We start from the raw sequence: 24,120 nt of genomic DNA on the forward strand, positions 1-24,120 counted from the left end.
CTCAGTCAACATGACCACTTCTACAAAGTGCTGCGTTACTGGCGATTCTGGATGAAGAGAAAAGCCAAATGCACAAGATACTCAGCAGGCGAGGAGCAGCTGCAGCTTTTCGTTCATATGCGAGACACAGAATAGAAGCAAGCACGGGGCGCATTTTTTTTTTTTTTTAATGCCTAGCCAAGTGTGGTGGCACCCTGTAATCACAGCAACTTGGGAGGCCAAGGCAGGAGAATAACCAAATTTGAGGCTAGCCTCAGCAACTCAGCAACACCCTGTATCAAAATAAGGACAGAAATGCAGCTCAGTGATAAAACACCCCATGTTCAATCCCCAGAAACAAATCCCTTAGTCGTCACCATTAGTGTAAAATGAGATAAAGGATCTTGTTTACAAGAGAAAACGCCCAAGTCACAAAAGCTTTGCACCACATTGGGGAACACATGGAACACAAGGACCAGTCTATGGGGAAGGACTATCCTGCTCCTGGAAGGAAAGCTCCTGAAGGCAGTGGCAGGCCACCACAAACTCCAAGCAGTTCTGACCATAGGCCTAGCCTTTGGTCAGCAAGGAACCCAAAGGAGAGGGAGCAAGCCCGCCAGATGGAGCACTTGGGACACTAAAGATCACACGTGGGCACAGCGGGCACGTACTGTCCAAGCAGCAGGACAAGGCCAGAGGGGACACCAAGCCCACTCCTCACACTCACTTGAACTTGTTGTCTTCTGTTGGCTGGGTCTTGGGAGGGGACTCGAACCTTGCGTAGTCCTGATCATACCAGAACTGGTAGAAGTAGGTCTTTCCGTCATCGTGGTCCCCTGGCAGTGTGGACTCGGGATCCATGCCTCCCTTTAGAAATAAAGTGTGTCAGCAACAATCCCCACAGAAAGAAAGGGGTGCCCTGGCAAGGGCGGGAACACTTACCTCCATCGCCCAGTTTTCCGAGGGAGCTTTGTGAATGACCTTGACTTTGCTGTGGATGTAAGAGAGCTGCATGTCCTCACACTCGTCCACCAGGAACAGCTCTAGGGGGTCTGATGTGGCCCCAAGGACCGTATCTGTCCCAGCACAAAACCAGTGGGCATGGAACATCTGCCCATTGCTGCTGTCCTCCCACAGTGCCGTGACCCTGCAGTCAGAAGACAGGACGTGGAGAAAGATCTGACCTATGTAACAGAAGCCTGACTGGGTCTACTCGGGGAACTGGGGTCTTTTGATTTTTATTCTGGCTCAAGGCATCTCTACTTGTTTGTGAGGTCTAATGACAAGCAGAAGGATACACACCTTGCTAGATACAGAGGTTTTGAGGAATCATCTGGAATGACAGAGACACAGTCCCCCACCTCCAGGGTTTCTGCGTCAATGCACACCTGACGATAGTAACTCTTCTTCCCATCAGTCTGGAAATGAGATGAAGTTCAAGTGAGGGTCATTCCAAGGTCTTTGCTATGCCTCACCTTAGAGTGTCGTCCTCTGAAACCTTAGACTAAAACACAACTCAGGGCTGGGGATGTGGCTCAGTGACAAGAGCACTTACTTAGCATGTGCAAGGCCCTTGGTTCAACTTCCAGAACCCTTTAAAAAAAGTTAACACGACTCATCACAATTTTCAGAAATCAAGAGCTTGGGCTGGGCTGCAGCTCACTGGTAGAACACTTGTCTAAAACACACGAAGCCCTGGGTTTACTCCCTAGCACCCAGGGTGCAGGGTGGAGGGAGCCTCAGCTGTTACGGACCTGCCTAAGGGGGACGCCCTGCCTGGCCGATGCTCTGGGTGTTGATGGGTAGCCAAGGGCACTTCCACCCTAGCTGACCCCTTCAGTGCCAGCAGCAACTCAGGTCACAGGAGTTTGGTTTTAGCAGTGCTAGGACCAGTCATCACTTTGGTCTTTAAGGCTACAATCTCAACCCCTCTGCCTCTCATGTCCATGCTCTGTCCAGTCACAGGCTCCTTCCTTTTCTCCAAAAAGGGAGGCTGCCTGTAGGTGGCTTCTATCTTACTGGTTAGGTCTCAGATCAATGTCACCACCTCATGGCTCCCAGCTTCCTTCTAGTCCTCCACCCTGCCGGGGCACTCACAGCCCAGACAGCCCCTCCTGCGGGGGTTTGGCTGTGCTGTGGGCCGGGGGTCAGCCTAGCAGCTGGCCTGCCTCACTCATACTAAGGGAATGGACTGCCTGGTTTAGGGACAGAGGGAAGCAACCAGCGACATGATCTGCTCCTGAGGATAGAAAAGGGGCTGAGTCTCAGGCTGATAACCACAGAACTGAGGCAATCTGCTAGTGTCCCCTTCAAAACCATCTGTCAAAGTACCCCATTGTGCCCAATGTCACTGGAATATTGGGAAACTGGAGGCTCACAGGCAGGCACAGACAAAGCCCTTCCGGTGCTAGGCCAGAGGACTCTGCCTCTAGGCCACTCCAGTTCCTCTCATGGAGCACATGAACAGGATTCTTGGCCCCAGGTGACTATTTGCTCATCAGGAGCACGGCTGGCCATAAACCAACCAAGAATCTCATCCGAGGATTACCTTGACGGCCTCCCCCACCCAGGAGATCCGATCTTTGTTCTGTTTCTTTTTCTTCCCTTGATGCATTTTTTTGGGTGATGGCACCTCTGGGATGTCGTCGTCAACTTCGTCGTCATCATCTGCCTCCTTCATTGCCATATTGGGACACCTACAAAGTTGTTTGTTGTAAGGACCCTTTATGAGGCGAGCCAAACCAACCGAGGCTGCTGTAGGCGGGGAGCAGGGACAGGTCTGGGACGACCAACACAGGACTCCTGCCTGCTCTACACCAGTAAGCTCTTCTGCACAGCACGTCCGCACCAGTCGCCATGAGAACAGGTGGCCCAACCTACCTCCTCTTTAGACAAGCCTGCTTGCTCCGTCCGCTGCCACCAAATTTAACCATGTCCTTACAGGCTTTGCACTTTCCACACTCAGGCTGTTGACAAACCTAAAAATTATCATTAAAAATGCAAGTCAGGGCTGGGGATATAGCTCAGTTGGTAAGAGTGTTTGCCTTGCAAGCCAAGGCCCTGGGTTCAATCCCCAGTATCACAAAAAAAAAAAAAAAAAAAAAAAAAAAAAAAAAAAAAAAAAGGCAAGTCAATTGGCCATAAGGAACCAGTAATTTTTGGCGAGTTTTTAAAAACATAAGCATTCAACCTTAACCGGAAGAATGACAAGTGAGAAACAGATATCATTCCAGACTGGCAAAGGTTAAGCTAGACAGGTGACGGGGGAAAGAACATGTGGCGCTCGGAAGATGAATTGGTAAAACCACCTTGGAGAGCATTTCCGGGTAAGTGCACACCACACCCCAGCCACTCCACCTCCAAGAAGACGCACAGAAGCCTTGCTCGAGGATGCGGTGTCATTTGTAATAGAGAAGTTGCCTATCACCCAGGAGCAAGTTGGGATGGTCATAAGTGAACTACAGAGGGCTCTCCATGTTCGTAGGTTCCACATGGGGTCAACTAGTCAGAGACTAAAATATTTGAAAGAACACCATATGGACCTTTGCTTGCCATTATTCCCCTAAACACAGTGTAAAAACCATTTCCAGTTGGGCACGGTGATGCATGCCTGCTATCACAGCTACTTGGGAGGCTGAGGCAGTAGGATGGCAAGTTCAAGGCCAGCAACCTATGGAGATGCCGTCTCTAAATGGCCGACAACGCAGCACAGCAGGAGAGGCTTGCCAAGTGTGTGGGAGGCTGTGTTCTATTCTCAGTACTACAAAAGAAGTTTCCATAGTGTCAGGTATTAGATATCAGGTATTAGAAGTGATCTAGAGTTGATTTAGTGTGCAGAGGGGGCTGGGGTTGACCTCAGTGCTAGAGCACATGTGTGAGGCACTGAATTTGATCCTTAGCACCACATAAAAAAATAAATAAAATAAAGGTATTGTATACATCTATAACTAATAAAAATAAAGTGTGCAGAGGATATTTGGAGGCCATATGCATACACTAAGGCAACACATAGGGAACCAGAGCATATGAGGATTTGCATTCCAGGGTTGTCTTGGAATCAAAACCCCACGGATACTGAGATAGCTGTATGTAGACCCGTATGCCAGCAACTGTACTTCTGTAAGAAGCCCACAAGAACCTCTGTTCTAGAATGTTGCTGCAGCATTACAATATTAATGTCATTGAGGAGTACACTGAAATAGTTAAAATGAGTTAACTGTCTACCTCTGTTAACAGATAAGAGCTGCGTACAACAGTTATATTAGAGACTTTAAAAAGTTACTCATTGGAATCATGTACGCAAAAAAAAAAAAAAAAAAAAAAAGATGAGGAAAAGCAAACCCCTGCGGAGGGCTGCCACTGAGGATATGAGGCAGAGCTGTAAGCCAGTGCGAAGCACGAGCAACAGGCAGCTGTTGTACTTCTGCCTCTAAACAAAGGCAAGCTAAAGCATTCCAAGATGAGTGATCTCTGGGTCACAGAATTAGGGGTTAATTCCTCTAAAGCAAATACAGTTGTCCCTTGGAATCTGTAGAATCTAGGACTTGCCCCCAAACAAATTAAAAGAAAAATTCAATAGATACTCAAGTCCCTTATGCCAAATGGCTATTTACATAAAATATAAGTGTACCCTCCCACTTTAAATCATCTCTAGATGTAGAATCCCTAACACAGTCTAAGTGCTATGTACAGAATTGTCATACCACAACTGTTTGGAGAATCATAAGAAAAAAAAAAAAAAGCCTGCTGGAGGTCAGATGCAATCTTTCTGAATAGTTTTGATCAGAGGTTGGTTCAACTACAAGATGTGGAACCCATGATCACAGAGAGCCGACTACGTATGTAAAGAATTCACAAAAAGGCCTTCTAAGACCTCAAATTAAGTTAAATCGAACACCTGCTTTGGCAGAGAAACTGAGACAGGGCGGCTGCTGGGAATGGCCTCCCATCTCTGGGCAGTAGTCACTCCCTCAGCAACCACGTGAGCCTGCAGACAGGCACAGGACGTACATGCAAAGTGAAGGTCCCCAGGCTCTTCAGCCAGTGACAGTGGCATGGACAGTCAAGCACTGGAACATGCCTCCGACTGTCCTATGCAACATGCAGGTTCTCCCCAGACCATCTTTCCCAATCAGCTGTCGGGGGTCACATCCAAGTAGCGAGTCTCAAGGCAGAGACAGGAGCTGCTCAGGGATGTGGCTGGGACCCGGGCCAGCTCAGGGGAACCAGAGTGCAGCCCAGGTGAGGTTACCTCACAGACACCACAGCGCCGGCGTTTAAAGGCATTCTCCTTGTCTTCCCTGTCATCCTTTTCAATCTGCTCCGCGAAGAAAGTGTCAAAAATCTGGTAGACCAGCTTGGTGGTAGTGGCTTTCGTGGGTCCTCGATCCTTCTCCTTGGCAGAATGCCTGATGGTCTGACGTCTCTCAGCTCGCCTGTGAGAGAAGCGTCTACCATTTTATGTGACCGGGACACTGGACATAGGGAACTGTGTCCCGGTCTCGGCTCTTCAGTTCAATTCCCACTGCATCCTTACCTCTGTCCCAGGGTGACCCCTGCCAACTTGATGAGGTCTCTCATGCAGGGGGTCAGGAATATGGGCTGCTCATCGCTATCCTTGGCATCATCATAACTCTCTACTTGGTTTACCACAAACTGGGCATGTCGAAGGAGAGAATCCTCTGTGAACCGATTCAAGTTGATTGCAGAAGGGGGAACAGTGGTCTTGGGGGAAAAAAAAGAAAAGCAGATGAACTTTTTTTTTTTTTTTTTTTTTTTTTTTTTTTTTTTGCAGTGCTGGAGATGGAACGCAGGTCCTTGCAATATACACAAGGCAAGCACTCTACCCCCAGCCCTGGTATCCCAATAGAACTGAAAGGCAGTCTCTGCCAATTCTGGATGTGGATATCAACATTCAAGCCACAGTCACAGTGGGTACTAATGGGAATGAAACCTAGATGCTGCAGAACATACACCTCTTACCTCAATCTTATTGATCAGGTCTTCATAGGTTGCATCAGGATTGCCCTGTAGGAATTCAACCACTATCTTGCTGATGTAGATCTTCTCCTGCATCAGCCCAAATATCGGTGCATACTCTGGGCTGGGTTCCATCAGAATGTATTCAGCAAATGCTGGAGGGACCACATGATTTTGTTAAAAAATAAAAAATGTGTAATGATCAAATCAGGGTAATTATTAGCACTCCATCTCAAACATTTATTGTTTCTTGGCAGAGAGGTTCTTTTGTTTCATTTGTTTTTTGAAGAGATGGGGGCCTTGCTACGTTGCCCAAGCGGGTCTCAAACTACTGGGCTCAAGCAACCCACCTGCTTCAGCATCCCATGTAGCTAGAGCTACAGGTGTGTGCCATCGTACTGGACATGTGATATTTCAAAAAGCAGTTTGAGGGCTGGGTTTGTGGCTCAGTGGCAGAGTACTTGCCTCCCATATGTAAGGCACTGAGTTCGATTCTCAGCACCACATATAAATAAAATAAAGGTCCATCAACAACTGAATAAATATTTAAAAAAAAAAAAGCAGTTTGAACCTCATGGCACTTATACTGACTAAAAGGGCAATAATACAATTTAAAAGTCTTTCTACAACTAAACAAAAACACAAGGACAACACACGAGCTCATCCTGAAGAGGACCGTCTAGGCCAGAGAATGAAGACAACACTGAACACGGTTTTCTATGCCTAGTATGTCCAGATCACATAAAATGTTCCGTGAGCTCATTTCTGGATTTTGGAATGTGGTCTGGGTTTGACTTGCAAGAGTAAGACCTGCAGTCTGGTGCAGTGACTCATGCCTGTAATCCCAGTGACCTGGGAGGCTGAGGCCCTAAGCAACTTAGCAAGGCCCTATCTCAAAACAAAAAGGGTTGGGGACATGGCTCAGGGTGGAGCACCTCTGGGTTCAATCCCCAGTATAAATAAAAGAAAAAGACCTGCCTTTAAAACTAGAAGATCAGTTCCAAGGCCAGTGATCACATGAGAGGCCAACTGACCTATGGTCAAATAAGGCTCTTCAAGCCTGCCCAAGCTTCCAACTAGAGCCTCATCAACCCCCAGGGAGGGCAGGAGCCAAGGTCCCTTCAGATGCAGAACAGCTTAAGATTGGTCCGACACTTACAGGTGCTGAAGCCGATGAGCGCCTTTTCACCTCCATCGAAGCCAGTGATCCACCATTCATTAATGGGGCCAAGATTTTTGCCATTAACACCACCTGTGAGAGAAGAGTTTTCCCCAAAGGAAACTAAATAAGTGCACTGACTCAGGGGCCCAGGAGGGCTATGTGGGGCTCTGAGGGCCCACCTCAGTTGGCGTTTCTTATTGGTTGGGTATGCAGCCCTCCTCAGGGCAACTTTGCTTTCACTGGGCAAAGCAGAGACTCAAGCCCTAACTTTAAGGGGCAGCAGATCAGTGGACTACTGCTTTAACGTGTTTTGGGTTTGGTTTTGAACTCTTGGACCCAAACAACCCTGTAGCTTAACACCTACCTTCAAGAGATGGGTTGTCTTCATAGATTGGTTTTGCTGAACCGGAAAAGAGAAGCTCCACATTCTTCTCGATAAGGCCAGTGTCAATCGGGCACAGGTGACCTCGCTTACAGTACACACTAGACAGGCAACAAAGGGAGGCTCATCAGCTGACCCAGGAAGGTGGGTCGTGGCTTGCAATTAGGATCAGGTATAAGGTCACGGAACAATACAAGTATTAGACTTGGTTTTCTTTTTGGCTGCGGAACACGAGATTAGTACCAGGGTATCTCCCCCCTGCACATCTAAAGAATGTGGGTGTGCAAGGCGACACTGAGGTGAGACAATGGGCAGCTGGGTGTGATGGTGCACGCCTGCAATTCCAGCAACTCAGGAGGCTGAAGGAGGATGAGTCCATGCTCGAGGCCACCCTCAGCAATTTGGCTCAAAATGAGCAAAGGACTGGGGATGTAGCTCATTGGTAAAGTGCCCCTGGTTTCCAGGCCCAGTAAAAAAAATGACCAACAGTGGGAGAAACACTGGCTTCTAGAACAGACTATTCATGCTCACCATGCTGCACAACGACTTGTCTAGCTCCAAAACATTTCCATCACCCAAAATAAGTTGTCACTCTATTCCCTCAATCCCTAGCAACTGCCAAATTTTCTTGTTCCTATAGATTAACCTATTCAGGGTGTTTTATGCTATATATAGTTCATTTGAGTTATATGAATCACACTTCAAGAAAATTGAGCTGGGCATGATGGTGTACACATATAATCCCAGTTTCTTGAGAGACTGAGGCAGGAGGATCCCAAGTAGGAGGCTGGCCTCAACAACCTAGTGACAACCTGTCTCAAAACAAAAAATAGAAAGTACTGGGGATATAGCTCAGCAATAGAGTACTCTGGTTCAATTCCTGGTACCAAAAACAAAAATTCCACAACATAAAGCAGGTTATAGAACAGATAAAAAGGGAGATTTGTCAGGGAGGGAATGCCTGTGCCTCCCGTTGGGGGTTTAATCTCAAACCTAAAATGGGCATCCACATTTCTACTGCCCACCCCTGAACATTTAGGAGCAAGTTCCTCCATAAGTAAGGAATCAAAAGAGGACAAATTTTTTATTTGCAGTGCTGGGCTTGAACATGGCTCAAGCATGCCAGGAAAATGTGCTACAACTGAGATGCACCCCAGCCCCTTCCAGCTTCTTTGTGCAGTCCTCAGGATTAGACATACCCTCGTGAATGCTACTGTTCTACCACTGAGCTGCACCCAAGTGAGAATTTTTTTTAAATGAGATTTTTAGTTGTCAATGGATCTTTTATTTACTCTGTTTATACAATTTATTTATATGTGGCGCTGAGGAAGGAACCCAGGGTCTTACACATGCCAGGCAAGCACTCTACTACTGAGCCACAACTCTAGTCCCAGAACTTTTTAAGTAATAAAAAAAACTTAACACACAGAATTGAGCCTCAGACCCCATGCACAGACTCCACAGCCCTGCCCTCAGGACTTAAGATCCAGTGGGAAAGACAGGAACCATGTGCATCAAAGGGGTGCCTACAGGAGGGAGGATCAATCCCCAGCCCGACAGGCTCTCTCTCCATAGAGAGAACACTGGAGAGAAACCCAAGTTCTCCAGGCAGGGATAAGACCCACTGGTTCATAGACTGAACCCTGCCTGTGACTTGTTTCCGTCACGTGCAGAGTCACTAATGCAGGCAGACTGGTTCCAGGAAAGCACGTCCTCAATATCTTCCCCGGACAAGAACGGTCCCCAGACAAGAATGGGACTAGAACAACCCGACTAGAGGAGGCAGCAGAGGCATTCACGCCTGCACTAACCCCAGACCCAACTCTGAGAATGCCACAGGGAGGCCCGAGGGCCTGACCCTAAGCAGTGTCTGCCACAGCAGGCTTCACTCAGGCCCGTCAGAAGTGTTGCCCTACTTTGGGCCCGACCCTGAGGCCTGCTGAAAGCCAGACAGCATCGCGACACGGGTCAGGATCACAGTAGTAGAGGAGGGGGTGGGGGGGGTATCAACTACAGGGAGTATGGAATGCGGCTGCCGTAACAGGGATCCTGTCCCAGTCAGCAGGAGCATCCCAGGCTGGGAAGGGGTACTGTACCAGAACGATGTGCACCTGACGAACAGCCCACAAGGCCCCGTGTGACTAGCTCTACCACATCCTGGGCCCTGCTCTCATGCAGACCACACCAGCCTAACACCTTCCACAGCCAGCACAGACTCGCCACCTCCTCCACCCCTGGCTCTCCCCGCACTCAGTTCTCTTGTGACCAAGAAGCTTATTCAAGGTATCATCCTCTAAACAGAGGCTCTTTCTCCCACCTGTGTTCACTAGGCTTTGAAATTTGTCAGTTGTTACAGGATGAGGGAGCATCACTAATCCAAAAATCCCGAAACACTGAGCACCAGCACGACAGCATGAGTGGGAATTTCCACCCCTGACTCTATAATGTAGATGCACTGAGAGCATATGAAGCACGTGAAATGCAAGCGACTCTCGTGTTTAAGCTTGGGTCCCACCCAAGAAATCTCATGTACTTGTTAATACTCCAGAATTCAAAACATCTAAACCACATCTGATCCCAAATGTAAGGAATGTTCAGTCTATTAACTGGCAGGTGTCACTTATCTTGTCTCCATGAAGGCTAGGACTTGATAGAACCTAGCCTTCACACCCAGCACAGAGCTGCCCTTCAACATGGACACAGACTGGAGAGTTAACATGTAGAGATGTACAACCAAAATACACAAATTATACACCTGGGCAAGGTCTACAATACCTCTACCAGCTTTGTTCTCTTACCCACAAATGGTTAGCAGCTTGAGAAATGTCGCAGGTTAGGTGCTAAGGACTTCTCAGGACAGCAAGAACTCGAATGACTTTGGGGACATGCCTTAATATAAGGAAGCAAACACCCACATGCAAGCACATCAGTTACCTGAAGCATGTCAGTTTGTGTTGGGGAAGAGCCTCGTAACTCTCAAAGCCAGATTCATTTTCGTCGAAGATGGACAGTTTTTCATTTGTCAACATCTGGGGTTCCTCCAGCTGAGGGACATGGGACCATTAAGCAGAAGCACACAAGGCAGGAGACAAAAGGGTGACAACAGTGCTGGAACTTACTGCATCAGGGGGGTGCTGCTCATACTTGAGGTCAAGGTCATCCAGGTACTGCCCGCATTCGATGCACCTGGGTGGCTGAACCTGTGGGACAGGAACAGAAATTGCCTCAGAGGCAGTGGGAGCACCCCCCACAGCACTACACCACCTGTCTCATTCCCACACATGTTTACCTTGGGGTTCACGACAATTTTGTTCCGAGTCATTTTTTTCTCAGCTCTGGGGGATAAAAAGCACAAAACTGATTGCACTTTCATCAGTTCAGAATATATCAGAATCCACCCTGTCAGAATGATGACTAATCCACCCCCCATACGCGAATACCAGCTGCCACAGTAACTGCCAAGGTCCCAGGTCACAAGTGGTTCTTTACTGCCTGGAGGAATCCTGCCTCACCCTGCAGGACTGGTGTGTCCTGGTCACCAACCCAACTCAATGGCTAAGATTATTCCAGCAACTAAAAACAACTTCTTTCTAGAAGAACTGTCTTAATATGATCTGCTTCAAATAAAGAAAAAAATTCTTACGGTTCTTTGGGTGTAGTTTTTCGTCTCTTTTCCTCCTAAATACAGGAGACAAAAGCAGAATAAATGGTAAGAAATTCTACATTTGCATGGGCCTTCTGTGTTAAGAACTCCACAAGGTGATTATCACAAAACTTATGAGACAGAGAAGAAAGTAGTGAGGACCAGGAGGCAAGGCCCAACTCATCCAGTGCCCAAATCTTAGAACGAAAAGTCTGAAAAATCAAAGACTTCCTTAAGAGTCTCAAGAGGCCAATTTAATATAAATAAACCCTAGCTTTCCTGTACAAGTGGTGCCTTCGGAAAGCAAGTAATTGAATTGTGTCCCCTCCAAATTCTTACATTAACCCATTAGGTCTCAAGTTCCTAGTTCTGACAATGTTTCAATAAAATTGACACACACATAAAAGAAAAAATTGACACAGGTACATTAAAATAGGTTTGGCAGTCATAACCTAGAGCACATATACCCTGTATATATTTTTTCACACATGAAATATACTGTATAATGTATAGTATGCTCTTATGGGTCACCTATTACTCTCGTCAAAACAGTCCTCTAAAAGAATTTCAAAGGTACCGTAAGTGGTCTATTTGTTGCACAATTTAAGTTTCTTAGGTGTTCCACTTCTGGGATTATGGGACAAGACAGGTTAAAACTCAATGGGGTGCTGACTGTATTCAGAGACAGGGTTTTTAAAGAGGCCACTGAGGTCAAAGGGTGAGGTGAGTTGTGTCCTTATAAAAAGGACACCAGAGCCTGCTCTCCAGGTGCCAGCCCAGAGGAAAACCACATGAAGACTGAGGTGATGGCTGTCACTAGAAACTAACGCTGCTGCCACCTTAGCCTTTTATTTCTAGCCTCCAAACTCAAGAGGCAATGCCAGTTATTTGAGTTGCCCAGTTTGTTATGGCAGCCTGAGCAAATCATCATAGGGAAATCTTTAGAATGGGCTCATAAGCCATGTGCAGCAGCACACTCCTGTGATTCCATCAACTCAGGAGGCTGAGACATGAGAATCACAAGTTCAAGGCCAGCCTGGGTAATGTTGCAAGACATTCTAGAGAAAAGACTTTAAGAGCCGGGGATGTAGCTGAGGTAGAATACTTGCCTAGCACATCCAAGGTTATGGGTTTAATCCCCAGGGCTGCCAAAAATCAGGTAAGCCAAGTGAAGTCTTAGATTACTGCCACTATGCAACCTCCACCAAAATCATGGATGCAATGATGGTTCAAAACAATAAGGACTGGGGGCAGTAGCTCAGTAGTAGCAGGCCCTGAGTTTGATTCTCAGCAATGACAAAAAAAGTTAGGTAAGAAGTTGAAGGATCATTATAATGGATGGATCAGGTTGATGCCACCTGAGCCTAGGACCAAGCTTATCCCCAAGAGACCATTGTGCTTCCCAGGGCAACACAAGAAGCAAACAGCACCACCACATCCTAAGTTCTCTAGGTAACCACCTACATCTAGCCAAGCAGGCTGAAGGAGACAGGGTTGGAAGGAGGTCCAAACCAGTAAAATCTAGAACCTGGGACACTAACAGGTAACTTCCTTAATTTCTTAGAAATTTATAAATTAAAAAAAAAAAAAAAAAAAAAAAGAAATACCAGGAGAACTAGATAGAAGTTTAGGACATCTCAAATACAGTCCTGCACTGCATAACACCTTAACTGATAGACCACATATTCAATGGTGGTTCCATGAGACCACTCTGTCACCTGCTGATGTCACAGCTGTCTTAGTTTGTGTACGTACACAAACTATGTTCACACTTTGACAAAAATCACCTAAGGACTCGTTTCCCAGAATATATCCCTGTCATTAAGCAGAATATGATTGTACATTGTCTAGATCTTCTTTGGGCCTATGATTTAAACTCTAACGAGAGACAACCAGGGAAATGACATCAGATAACATGTCTGTATGTATGATAACACCCTGTGGTCATGTATAAGATGACTCCTTCCTCTGAGATTTCTCCTGTGCATTAGTAATATGTGCATTAGTAATATGTCTACGATTTGTGCAACATCACATACAACAAGGTTTAGGTGAAGAGGAAGCAAGTAGTTTAGCTGGGATTTGCTTGGCCATAGCTGCTGTCTGTTGAAGACTGATGATGAGTATGTGGAGATTCACTACGTTCCGTCTCCTGGATATGTATATCTAGTTTCATAATAAATGTGAGTTCAAAAAATAATTTTTTGCACAGTGCTGGGAATTGGATCCAGGACCTGGTACATGCTAGGCGAGTGCTTCACCCATAGTTCCTAAATAAAATCCCATTTTTAAACACTTGGCCAATGGACTTTATGAAATGCAACGAGACTGAAACATGACCTTTACCTTTTCATCCTCATCCTTCTCTTCAGACATTTGTGGAGTTACCCGTTCGGGCTCTTTTTCGTCGGTTCTCCGTTTGGCAGCTCTGTTGGGTAGACAAACACATCAAGTATTAGCTCAGAAAAACTTGCCGACTTGTGTCCAATGAGAAAATAATGCCTCCCTACTGAAAAGCAGACTGTTCATGGGGACTCTGAAGTAGGTGGCTAACTTGTCACCCTAAAACAAAGCCCACAGAAGCCCCAGCAGTCCCCAAAGTTGTGGGGCCTGAAGGAGGTGCTGGAAGTTGAGAGACAGACTGCCAGGTGCAGGGAAGGACGGGGCACGGGACAACTTGGCACCCAGCCCTACCCAACTGCACTCGCCTCCAAACACCATCAACCATTCCCCATGACCCCTGTATCATCCCAGGTTGCTACAACAGAGGTTTTCGTAATTAGGACAACAAACACAGTTTAGTTACTTACAGGTCTTTGGGTTGACTTCTCGACCTCCTTTCATCCTGACAAGGAAAGGCAAGGGAGAGAAATAGAGGGAAAAGTTAGTTTCTGAGACAGCAAGATAAAATGCCAATACCAGGAAACAAGCTAAAGTCTTCGGCACTATAGAACCAGAGAACAGGACACCCTGGGCAGGACTTCAGGATAGAGGCGAGGCTTCAAAAATGTACTCTCCAATTTCGCCAACCTACCAACAAGGTACTAAAGAATTTTCTATAGCATCCAACACACACCCCCAAAAACAGTCTAGACCAGGGGTTGGTAACCAGCTTTTGTAAAGGGCCAGGTATTCAGTTATGCGAGTCACGGGGTTTGTATCATGATTATCCCTCTCTGCCACCATACCAAAAGAGTAGTCACAGAAAGTGTATGAATGAGAAGACGTGGCTGTGTTCCAGGAAAACTTTACAAGAGGGACTGGGGCAGGGGCTCAGTGGTACAGTGCTTGCCTTGCATGCGTCAGGCACTGGGTTCAAACCTCAGAACCACATATAAATAAAATAAAGGTACTGTATCTATCTACAACTAAAAATAATAAAAAAGAAAACTTTACAAGAAATAGACAGTGGGCCTGAAGGCCATACCCTGCCAATCTGTCCTAGGAGAGCTGAGTATAGAGAGGAGTATTGTGGTATTTTGCTAATGTTGTCCAAAAAGGTTACAATTCCAGTCCTCTGGTCAGGGGTGAAGACTTCCTTTTGATAGGCATTGGGATATCAGAAAGAAACAAAATTTGAGTTTTGGAATCTACTATGAAAAATTGAGAAAAAGTAGAAATTCCAAGCCAGGTGCAACGGTATACTACTAATCCCAGCAACTCGGGAGGCGGAGGCAAAGAGGATCACAAGTTCAAGGGCAGCCTGGACAATTTAGCAAGACCCTGTCTCAAAACACCAAAAAGGGCTGTGATACATCTCAGTGGTAAACTGCTCTGGATTCAATCCTAGTACAGTAAGAAAAGAAAGCAGAAATTTCCAACTCAGTTATCAATTTTCATGGATAATCTAGTATTTTGTGAGGCTACATATAAAAAGATACCTGAGGGCAGGGGGTGGCTGGGGATATAGCTCAGTTGATAGAGTGTTTGCCTCACATGCATAAGGTCCTGAGTTCAATCCCCAGCACCACAAAAAATAAATCCACTTACTGGGCTGGGTTGTGGCTCAGTGGTGAAGTGCTCACCTAGTACATGTGAGGCACTAGATTCAATTCTCAGCATCACATAATAAAATTAAAATATTCTAAATAAAAAGATATTGTGTCACCTGCAACTGAAACATTAAAAAAAAAACCTTACGATAAACCTATTAATTCACTTCACTTTCATAAAGCAACAAATCTACAAGTGGAGGTAAGAAAAAGTCAACACAAGAAAAAGTCACATTTGATCCTGACATTCCTTTCTACTAAGAAGGGGCACAAGTCCAACTGGGGACAGAGTGTCTGACACCACCTCTCCCATCTCTCCCTTCTGGAGGGATTTCAGGCAAGCACTTACAGAAGTGCAACCAAGGGCTGAGGTTTTGGCTCAGTGATAGAGCACCTGCCTCGCATGTGTCAGGCACTGGGTTCAATTCTCAGTACCACATGCAAATAACTGAATAAAATAAAGATCCTTCAACAACTAATAGAATATTTTTAAAAAGAAATGCAACCAATATCTGACAGGAAAGGAGAGAGGCAGTGAGACATCCCAGCCCACTGGAGGCAATGCCAATGGCTCAAGTGCCACCAGACAAAAACAGGGGCATATTGCCAACGAGGTCAGAAGTGATAATAATCATGACCCAGCAAGGCTGTGTGACCTTGGGCTCTACTCTAGATCAACAGACAGAAAACCACATGGATAATCCTGGGACTACCCAAATTTGATCCCTTTTCAACAAGCAGGGTCCAGCAGCCCCTGCACGTGGCTGTCCCTCTGGTTTAAAGCTCAGGTAGAAAATGGTGCTAACAGCCTACACTTTCAGAGGCCCAGTCCCAAGGACTAAGGGCCCTTTTTATCCTCTGATTCACCCAGCAGAAGATGGAAGATACTCAGATTAAAAAAACTGCCTATCCTGAATATGAACGTATTGTTCTTGTCATTTCCTAAACAGTACAGAGTAGGAACTATTTAGTGTTTATAGTGTATTTGTCAGCATATGTAATCTAGAGATGATTTAAAGCATATAGGAGGATGTGTGTAGTTTGCAAATATGCTATTATACACACATGCATGTATATATGTATGTTACTTTTTTAATTGCAAAATAAAAAGTGAAACAATAAAATGAATCTGTTGCTGTGTACCAAATGATAAATGAGAAAACCATTGCAACAAAAGCATTCCAACAATCTTCTGAGCCTGACAGCTGGACTACTCAATCCATTTTTCTAAATATTACATCAAACCTATCATTTACCCAATTTTCCACTGACCTTTATGCCAGGTGTTTTTTCCAATATCAATAATTTAAATATAAATGATCTAGATATTGCAATTAAAAAGGTATAAATATTCAACACGTGTAAAAAGCCAATAACTATTTTCTATACATATGTCACGCTTAAAATATCAATACGCCAAGAGGTTAAAACCAAAGGTGAAAATAAGCATGATAAATCTGAAGTAGCACTATTAATATAAAATAAAGTTCAAGAAAAAGTTTCAGATAAAGGGGAACATTTCATAACCATAAGAGGGTAACTTTTCATGAAAGTACAACAATCCTAAATGTGCATGTACCTAATAAAGTTTCAAATACATGAAGTAAAAATTAAGAAAGACAAATCCACAATCATATTTGGAGATTTTAAGCTCCCTCACTTTGCTGGAAAGAGTCATGACATGGAATGCTTCACATTATCAGCCACCTTGACCTATTCGTTATTTACAGAGAACTATACACAAAAGTGACAAGCAGAAAACAAGGATAGACTATATTCTGTCATAGAATAAGCTTTGAGAAATTTTAAAAATTTGAAATCATGCGGACTGTGGTTTCCTGCATGATTTACTACATTTGAAATCACCTTAAGATACAAATATGCTATTTTGTGTAAAGGACTTTGGTATCAGTCCTGACACCAATCCTCTGAAACTTAGGGAACAACTATGTTTTTGTATTTTGGGTGTGGGTTTTTTTTTTGTTTTTCTTGGCATGGTTGTGGGCATTGAACCCAGGGGCACTCTATCACTGAGTTATATCCCCAACCCTTTTTATTTTTCATTTTGAGACAGGATACCACTAAGTTGCCCAGGCTGGCCTAGAACTTGCTATCCTTCTGCCTCAGTCTCCCTAGGAGCTAAGTTACAGGCATGAGCCACTGTGCCCAGCTTGTTTTAGGTTTTAAAAATGCTCACTTGGCCGTGTAGGAGGCAAGGAGGCTGGCCTGGGAGCGAGAGAGAACTTCTGAGAACTAGACTCAAGATATAGCAGGCAGGCTGGTAAAGGAGGACGACTTGCTGAACTGAGCTGAGCACAGATCAAGACTTCCGGGTGGAAAAGGCCTCAAGAGAAGCAGTTTTCACAACAGTCTCAATCTAAAAACATACAGGCCTCTCCAACATGGTGCAGAGACAGAACAACAATGCTCACTATATACCACAGCACAGACATGTGACAATGACCCAACAGATAGTTGCCCAGAGTCATCCCATGATACATGGGGCCGAGTTTGAATCCCAGAGTCCTGCCCAGCACTATTTCCACCAGCCAAATAGAAACATGAGAACAGAGTCAATAAAGATGTTGCCTTTACTCGCTCATCTTCTTCCGGTTCATCGTGAGTCCCTGGTCTGGCTTCTCTATCCAGCTCTTCTTCCGGTTTCTGTTTAGGTGTTCTGCCACATAAGACAAAAGACATGCCCATCAGCTGGAGGGCTGGAGCCACTTCAGGCAGTCCTACCTGCCTTACAGTGGTCTCCTTCCTAGATTCAGGGCACAGGCCACCTCTTTATCTGCACTGCAGGAAACCCAAAAGGCATTAGTTACTTTGGAACTTAAGATCTTCAGAAAGATCATTTCATGATTTTTTTGTTGCTGGGAATTGAACCCAGGGCCTCACACATGCTGAGTGTATGTTCTACCACTGAGCTACAGTCCTAGACCTTCACAGAATATTGAACAGAGATGCCAGTGGTTGAAGACAAGACAGGAAGACTCCACCAACTGCCTGGGCCCAGATGGGAACTCCGCCTGTGAGGGAGGAAGGTGGGCATCTAGACTTTGGAGATAGGCTGAGTCCTGTTCTGCATAGCAACTGTGGAAAACTGACTGTATAAGGGATCTGAGTCTCTATCTCTCCCTCCACCAGGGACCTGCACTTGGATCAGGTATTCAGCCCATCTCTGGACTCAGGTCCTTTACATGGGACATCAGAGGCTTGAGAAAATGCTATACTTCTCACTGTGCCATCATGCTCTACCATTGCCATGAGAGTGACCAGGTTGGCCTACTCATGGGGCAGGCAGGTCTGCCCCATCAGTCCCTGCCAAACCCAGCCACTTAAGACTTGACTGGGGAGCTGGGGTTGTGGCTTAGTGGTTGAGCACTTGCCTAGCATGAGTGAGGCACTGGGTTTGATTTTTAGCACCACATAAAAATAAGTATATAAAATAAAGGTCCATCAACAACTAATAAAAAATAAAAAGTTTGGCTGGTGAGCTGGATGAATGCTGTTTTAAGCAGCTGAGCTTCTGGAAAGGTCGTCACCAAGCACTATCAAAGAGGTAACTGACACAGCCTCTCACGAGGCCACTGGGCACCACATGACAGCCTGCTGTATGACAACCCTGAGGGCAGGCCAGGGTCAGAAAGAACCCCAGCTGACTTCAGCCTTCACTGTGGTGGTCTGACCTTCACAAACAGAACTTGCTCATGCACTAAGAGCAGAAGTCACGCACCAGCACTCAGAACTCCCGTTATTTTACTAAAATCCTCACGTTAGCAATTAGGTGTCAAAGCACAAAGGCAAGTTAACTATACTTACGGTTCTTTGGTTTGACTTCTGAGTCTCCTGTCTTCCTAAGAGGGAATAAAAAAGACTAGTTATTTTTCCATGTGGTCCCAATCTTTGTGTTCTATGGAAATAACATACCTAAGCTGGTCCCATCATCTAGCTGGTAGGAGTAAAAACTACTTTCAAGACAATTCCACCCCCAACCCTTTTTTGAACCAAAGGCGCTTAACCACTGAGTCACATGCCTAGTCCTTTTTGTATTTTATTTAGAGAGGGTCTCACTGAGTTGCTTAGGGCCTCACTAAGTTGCTGAGGCTGGTTTTGAATTCAAGGTTCTCCTGCCTCAGCCTCTAGAGCCACTGGCATTACAGGTGTGAACCATTGTACCTGGCTCCCCTTCTTTTTTATGGGGCAAATGGTAGAATAAGGAAATTCTTAGAAAACAAATCCTGTAACACTGTATTTTAAGCCAGTAGTCCCAGCTACTTGGGAGGCTAAGGCAGGAGGATCATTTGAGCTCAGGGGTTTGAGACCAGCCTAGGTAACACACAAACATCATCTCTAAAGAAAACAAAGTATTTCTTTTCCTTTTCTACAGTACTAGAGATGGAATCCAGGGCCTCACCCATGCTAGGAAGGTGCTCTGCCACTGAGCTATACCTCCAGCCCAGGAAGGCTATAGAATGTAAGTACCTTCCCATGTTTAAATAGTTAAGTCTTCACAAAGGCTGTCAGAGAAAGAGGCAGGTGGGCAAGTGAAGGGACAGTCAAGCTCTGATTAAGTAGCCACAGTCCAGCTGGCCCCCCAGGCCACGTAAGACGTCCCACTGGCGTCTTACGATCATCATCACAACCTATCACATATCTTCCTACGGACAGCTGGGAGACTTGAGTTTTTTGGCCAAGTTAAGGCTATTAGGTCATTTGTGACACTGTGTTCCTGCATATTGCCCACTCCCTGCCCTCATGCCTGCAACCAGTGGGGACTGTAAGATTATGGTAGAATTAAAAAAAAAATGTGAAGGTAACAAGGTATTACTCTTTCTTCTCTCTCTTCCTCTTCAGCGTGTGTTCCTGGGGTCACTGTTTCTGGTTCTGCTGTAGCAGGTTCGGCAACTCTGTCGAGCACAATAAGATATCAACTGGGACTTACAGGTTTTCCAGAAGTAGTTCCAGAAATTCTACCGTCCTAACCCCAAAGCAATTGTCATCTCAGGAGCCCTGAGGGAAAATATTCATCTTACATGTAATATTTGCTAAAACCTTTAAATGAGGCTCTGATAAGAAAAATACCAGTTTTCCTCAATTCATTCTTTTCAATGGAGAATTTTACCTGAATCAAAAGGTTACTTATCTGATCCCATCCTTAACAGGTCTATGGGCCAGGGAAACTCACTATAAAGTCCTCTTCAAACTTTTTGGAAAGTCATTTCCATAATTGAGATGAAACATAAAGAACAAAAAGGTATAAGAGTTATTCTTACGATTCAGTGGCTATAACTCTGCGTCTCTTCTCTTCCTGTGTGAGGGGAAGGGAGGGAGAACAAAAAGACAAGAATATTGGATTCAAAGGAAGATCAACACCAAAAGCATGAGTCAAATTATCAAGTAAACACATGTGATGTGGTTAAAAGCAGGGTGGGGCTGGGTGGCTCAGTGGTGGAGGGCTTGCCTAGCATGTGCTGGGTTTCATTCCCATTGCTGCAAAACAAGATAAAAAATGGTGGGTAAAGTGGGATGTCTATGTTTTGGGGAGATCTGGTAAACTGTCATTCTGATTTCAATGCCCCATAGCTCCCCCAACCAAGGCAAGGCCAGGAATTAGGCCAGCACATGTGATTCCTAGAGACTGCCTAGGGATGCTATAAAGAATCAGATTCTCTCAGGTCAGGAATTCTTCAGTACTGGGAAAACACAGTAGGAGTTTGGGATTCACATCAGGAATCAACGACGATTGCCTAGGACACTAGCTCCTTCCTCAGATGGACACCCTAGTACACTGTTTCCCTAAGGGCACAAGATTTTCCATCTCTAGGATAACTATTTAACTTAAAGGGGATGAAAATATTGTGATGAGACTGGGAATGTAGTTCAGTGGCACAGTGCTTGCTAGCATGAAGCCCTGGGTTCCATCTTCAGGAGCAAAAAAAGTTATGATAAAAACGAGTCTGTATGCTGTTTGACAACTAAGGGGTTTGGAATATATCTCAGTGGTAAAGCACTTGCCTGGTGTGCATAGGCCCTGGGTTAAATGCCCCAAACCACCATATACACAGGCCTGTGATAAAGTTATATATACATGTGATACACATATACGTAAAACATGAAAACTGATGCCATCCGACAGTCTGTAGACTGTACCAAAGTTAATTTCCTGGGGGTTTGTTGCCATTCATACATTATGGTCTATAAGATGTTACTGGTGGAAAGTAGGACAAAGGTACTTCTTTTGCTATATTATATGGAACGTTTATATGTGAAACTTCTGAATATATGTATATATACAAGATTCTGGGGATGGCAAGTAGCTCAGTGGTAAAGTGCTTGCATAGCATGTGTGAGGCCCTCAGTATGACCAACACAAGAAGTAAGATTTTGCCTCCAATGCATTCAGACTCAAACTGCAACACTGACTTTTCCCTGAGTCCTTCAGCCTGTTCTTTAGCTTCCACCATCTTTGAGCCAAAGAATTACACTGCTGTCCTTTTTTTTTTTTTAAGTTCTTTTTAGTTGTCAATGGACCTTTATTTTACTAAGTTGTATGTGGTGCTGAGAATAGAACCCAGTGGCTCACTCTACCACTGAGCTACAACACCAGCCCTGTCTGACATTTTGTATCAACACAGACATGAATGCACACACAAGGCACACAGGCACACATGCATGCACGCACACATACACACATACTACTAGTTGCTTCTCTGGGGAACCCCAACTTGACAGGGTATGAACCATATGCTAGGTCACCTCATCAGCATGTACACAAAAACGAGAGTTCAGAATTGATAATGCCAGTGTTACCTGATCTTTTTCTTCTTCAGAGTCATCTGAATTTGCCCTTTCACTTTCTTCCTCAGGTTTCCGTTTAGCAGGGCTGTCACACAGAATGAGGCAACTGTTAGTTCAGAGAGATCCTTGCTCTCCAGTGAGCCCGGGATGACTTGTAGCCTGCCTTCCCCAAAGCAATATTTAGGCCTAATGCAAGACCTAGATGCCTTCTTCCCTCCCAGGAGAAGCCTTTATTGGCAGGATGTTGATAGAGGCTTAAATTTAATGTTTCTCTGAATGACAGATTTAGGATAATTCCACTTTGCATGTCCTAAGAAATCATGCATCTCGATACTGAACGACGGCTGACAGTGTCACAAAGAGAAGAAACATTACACACCTGTGACAGACACGGTACCATCTATATAGAAATCAGCCTCAAAAAAATAAAGTAGCCAGGCACAATGGCACGCTCAACAACTCAAGAGGCTGAATTCCAATTTCAAGGTCGGCCTCAGCAAATGAGTGAGGCCCTCAGCAACTTAGTGAGACCCCATCTCAAAATAAAAAGGGCTGGGGTGGAGCTCAGTGGTAAAGCACCCTTGGGTTAAATTCTCAGTACCAAAAAGTGCTACGGATATAGCTCAGTGGTAGTATACTTGCCTACAAACATGCCTGGAGGCCCTGAGCTAAGTCCCCAGCACAGAAAAAAAATGTATAAAAAGCATGAAAACAATGTTGTTTTCATATTGGAATGGCATGTTTGGGATTTGTTTTAAAGTGATAAGGTTAGGAGATGAAACAATGGCCATTTGTAACTGGAGGCTAGCTAATGAGTATTCAGGGGTTCGCTAGACTGTACTCTAGTTTTGTGTATATTTGAAGTTTTCTGTAAAAGTATAAGAAAATGAGATCTTCAGAAATGCTGTTCATGGGGCTGGGGTTGTAGCTCAGTGGCAGAATGCTTGCCTGGCATGTGTGAGGCACCAGGTTCAATTCTCAGCACCACATATGAATAAAGGTCTACTGATACCTAAAAAATTATTTAAGAAGAAATGCCATTTATAAATGCCAAGAAAAACTGCAAGATGAAAACCTAGTAGCAGGGGATGTTATTCAGTAGGAGCATATACCAGGCCCTGGATTCTACCACCAGCACGGTGTGGGAAAAAAAAAGGAAAGATCTATGCAACACAGAAGTTGGCACTGCTAAATTATACCTCTTCTATTCCATTCATGTTTTACCAAAAAGCCTGCACCAAGACAAGTAGCAATCCATGCTTTACATACTGACCCCTTTGCGAAATGAGAGGTGATGGTGGTCTGCCTGGTACTTCTCCTTGTAACCTTGGGGCTAGATGAAGCTTCGGCTGTTTAAGGAAAAAAGAAACAAGAAAAAGCCACTATGAAAAGACAAGTACACGGCCCCAGCTATTATAGAAAGTCAGGTACTGAGGACTAACTATCCTGAGGTTTTTAGTTCTAGTCAATACCAGTAGGACTACTGCAAATTCGAGGCTAGCCCCGGCAATTTAGAGGCTCTTTTAAAATAAAGGACTAGAGATGTAGCTCAATGTAAATGCACCTAGGTTTAATCTCCACCAGTGCCAAAAATAATTCAGAGTCGTTGAATGTGGACATTATGAAGTTGAAAAATCCTGAACCATCCCAACTCAGGAAACATCTACACAAGTCTAAGTTAGGAAGTATACACAAGAAAAACCCAAAAGGCTGGGAGTGCAGCTCAGTGGTAGAGCGTGTGCTTAGTGTGTGCAAGGCCCTGGGTTCCAACCCCAGCACACAAAAAAAAAAAAAAAAAAAAAAAACAGGAAAATGCTCTCCAGGGGTACCCAAGTCCAAGTCTATGCAAGTCTATGCCCTCGTGTGTCCTACAACCTCTCCTAAGGCTGAAAGTAAGTCAAAGATTCTTACACTTTGTCTCGCTATCAGACTTGCTTCTTCTGGGTCCACGAGGTTTGGAATTGGGTTTGGGGGTGTTTGGATCTGCCATTCTCACTCTCCTGTCTGCACGGCTTGCTTGGCTCCCGTTTTCTAGATGGCCATTCATTTCTCGACTGACAGTGTGAGCTCCGTTCTCCAAGGACAAATCTTTATTTAAAAGGGATTTGACTTTAGCCAGGTAGCCCTCCTACAGCAGGAAAGGATAATTTAAGTAGCAGTGAATGTAAACAAGTGGCAA

The 24,120-nt window shown here is 45.0% G+C and overlaps 1 protein-coding gene across 3 annotated transcripts in view; it reads right to left on the bottom strand.

The window, feature by feature from the left end:
* Dnmt1 (DNA methyltransferase 1) overlaps positions 1–24,120 on the bottom strand; it is a 45,719-nt gene that overhangs the window by 11,897 nt on the left and 9,702 nt on the right. The window contains exons 4-26 of one of the 3 annotated variants that reach the window (XM_047531765.1): positions 23,853–24,069; positions 23,215–23,290; positions 21,954–22,026; positions 20,417–20,451; positions 19,972–20,050; positions 18,963–18,997; positions 17,733–17,814; positions 13,956–13,990; positions 13,492–13,573; positions 11,146–11,180; positions 10,792–10,837; positions 10,622–10,702; positions 10,437–10,546; positions 7,485–7,603; positions 7,118–7,210; positions 5,962–6,113; positions 5,516–5,703; positions 5,231–5,414; positions 2,860–2,957; positions 2,528–2,675; positions 1,282–1,397; positions 922–1,126; positions 707–846 (exon numbers count right to left, since the gene is read on the bottom strand). In XM_047531765.1, the coding sequence (XP_047387721.1) occupies positions 707–846; positions 922–1,126; positions 1,282–1,397; positions 2,528–2,675; positions 2,860–2,957; positions 5,231–5,414; positions 5,516–5,703; positions 5,962–6,113; positions 7,118–7,210; positions 7,485–7,603; positions 10,437–10,546; positions 10,622–10,702; positions 10,792–10,837; positions 11,146–11,180; positions 13,492–13,573; positions 13,956–13,990; positions 17,733–17,814; positions 18,963–18,997; positions 19,972–20,050; positions 20,417–20,451; positions 21,954–22,026; positions 23,215–23,290; positions 23,853–24,069 (2,429 nt within the window). Of the gene's footprint in view, positions 1–706; positions 847–921; positions 1,127–1,281; positions 1,398–2,527; positions 2,676–2,859; positions 2,958–5,230; positions 5,430–5,515; positions 5,704–5,961; positions 6,114–7,117; positions 7,211–7,484; positions 7,604–10,436; positions 10,547–10,621; positions 10,703–10,791; positions 10,838–11,145; positions 11,181–13,491; positions 13,574–13,955; positions 13,991–17,732; positions 17,815–18,962; positions 18,998–19,971; positions 20,051–20,416; positions 20,452–21,953; positions 22,027–23,214; positions 23,291–23,852; positions 24,070–24,120 lie in introns of all 3 variants that reach the window. The other 2 variants (XM_047531764.1, XM_047531766.1) reach the window with 2 other exon arrangements.

Source organism: Sciurus carolinensis, chromosome 17 (assembly GCF_902686445.1).
Source record: "Sciurus carolinensis chromosome 17, mSciCar1.2, whole genome shotgun sequence".
NCBI classification, from domain to species: Eukaryota; Metazoa; Chordata; class Mammalia; order Rodentia; family Sciuridae; genus Sciurus; species Sciurus carolinensis.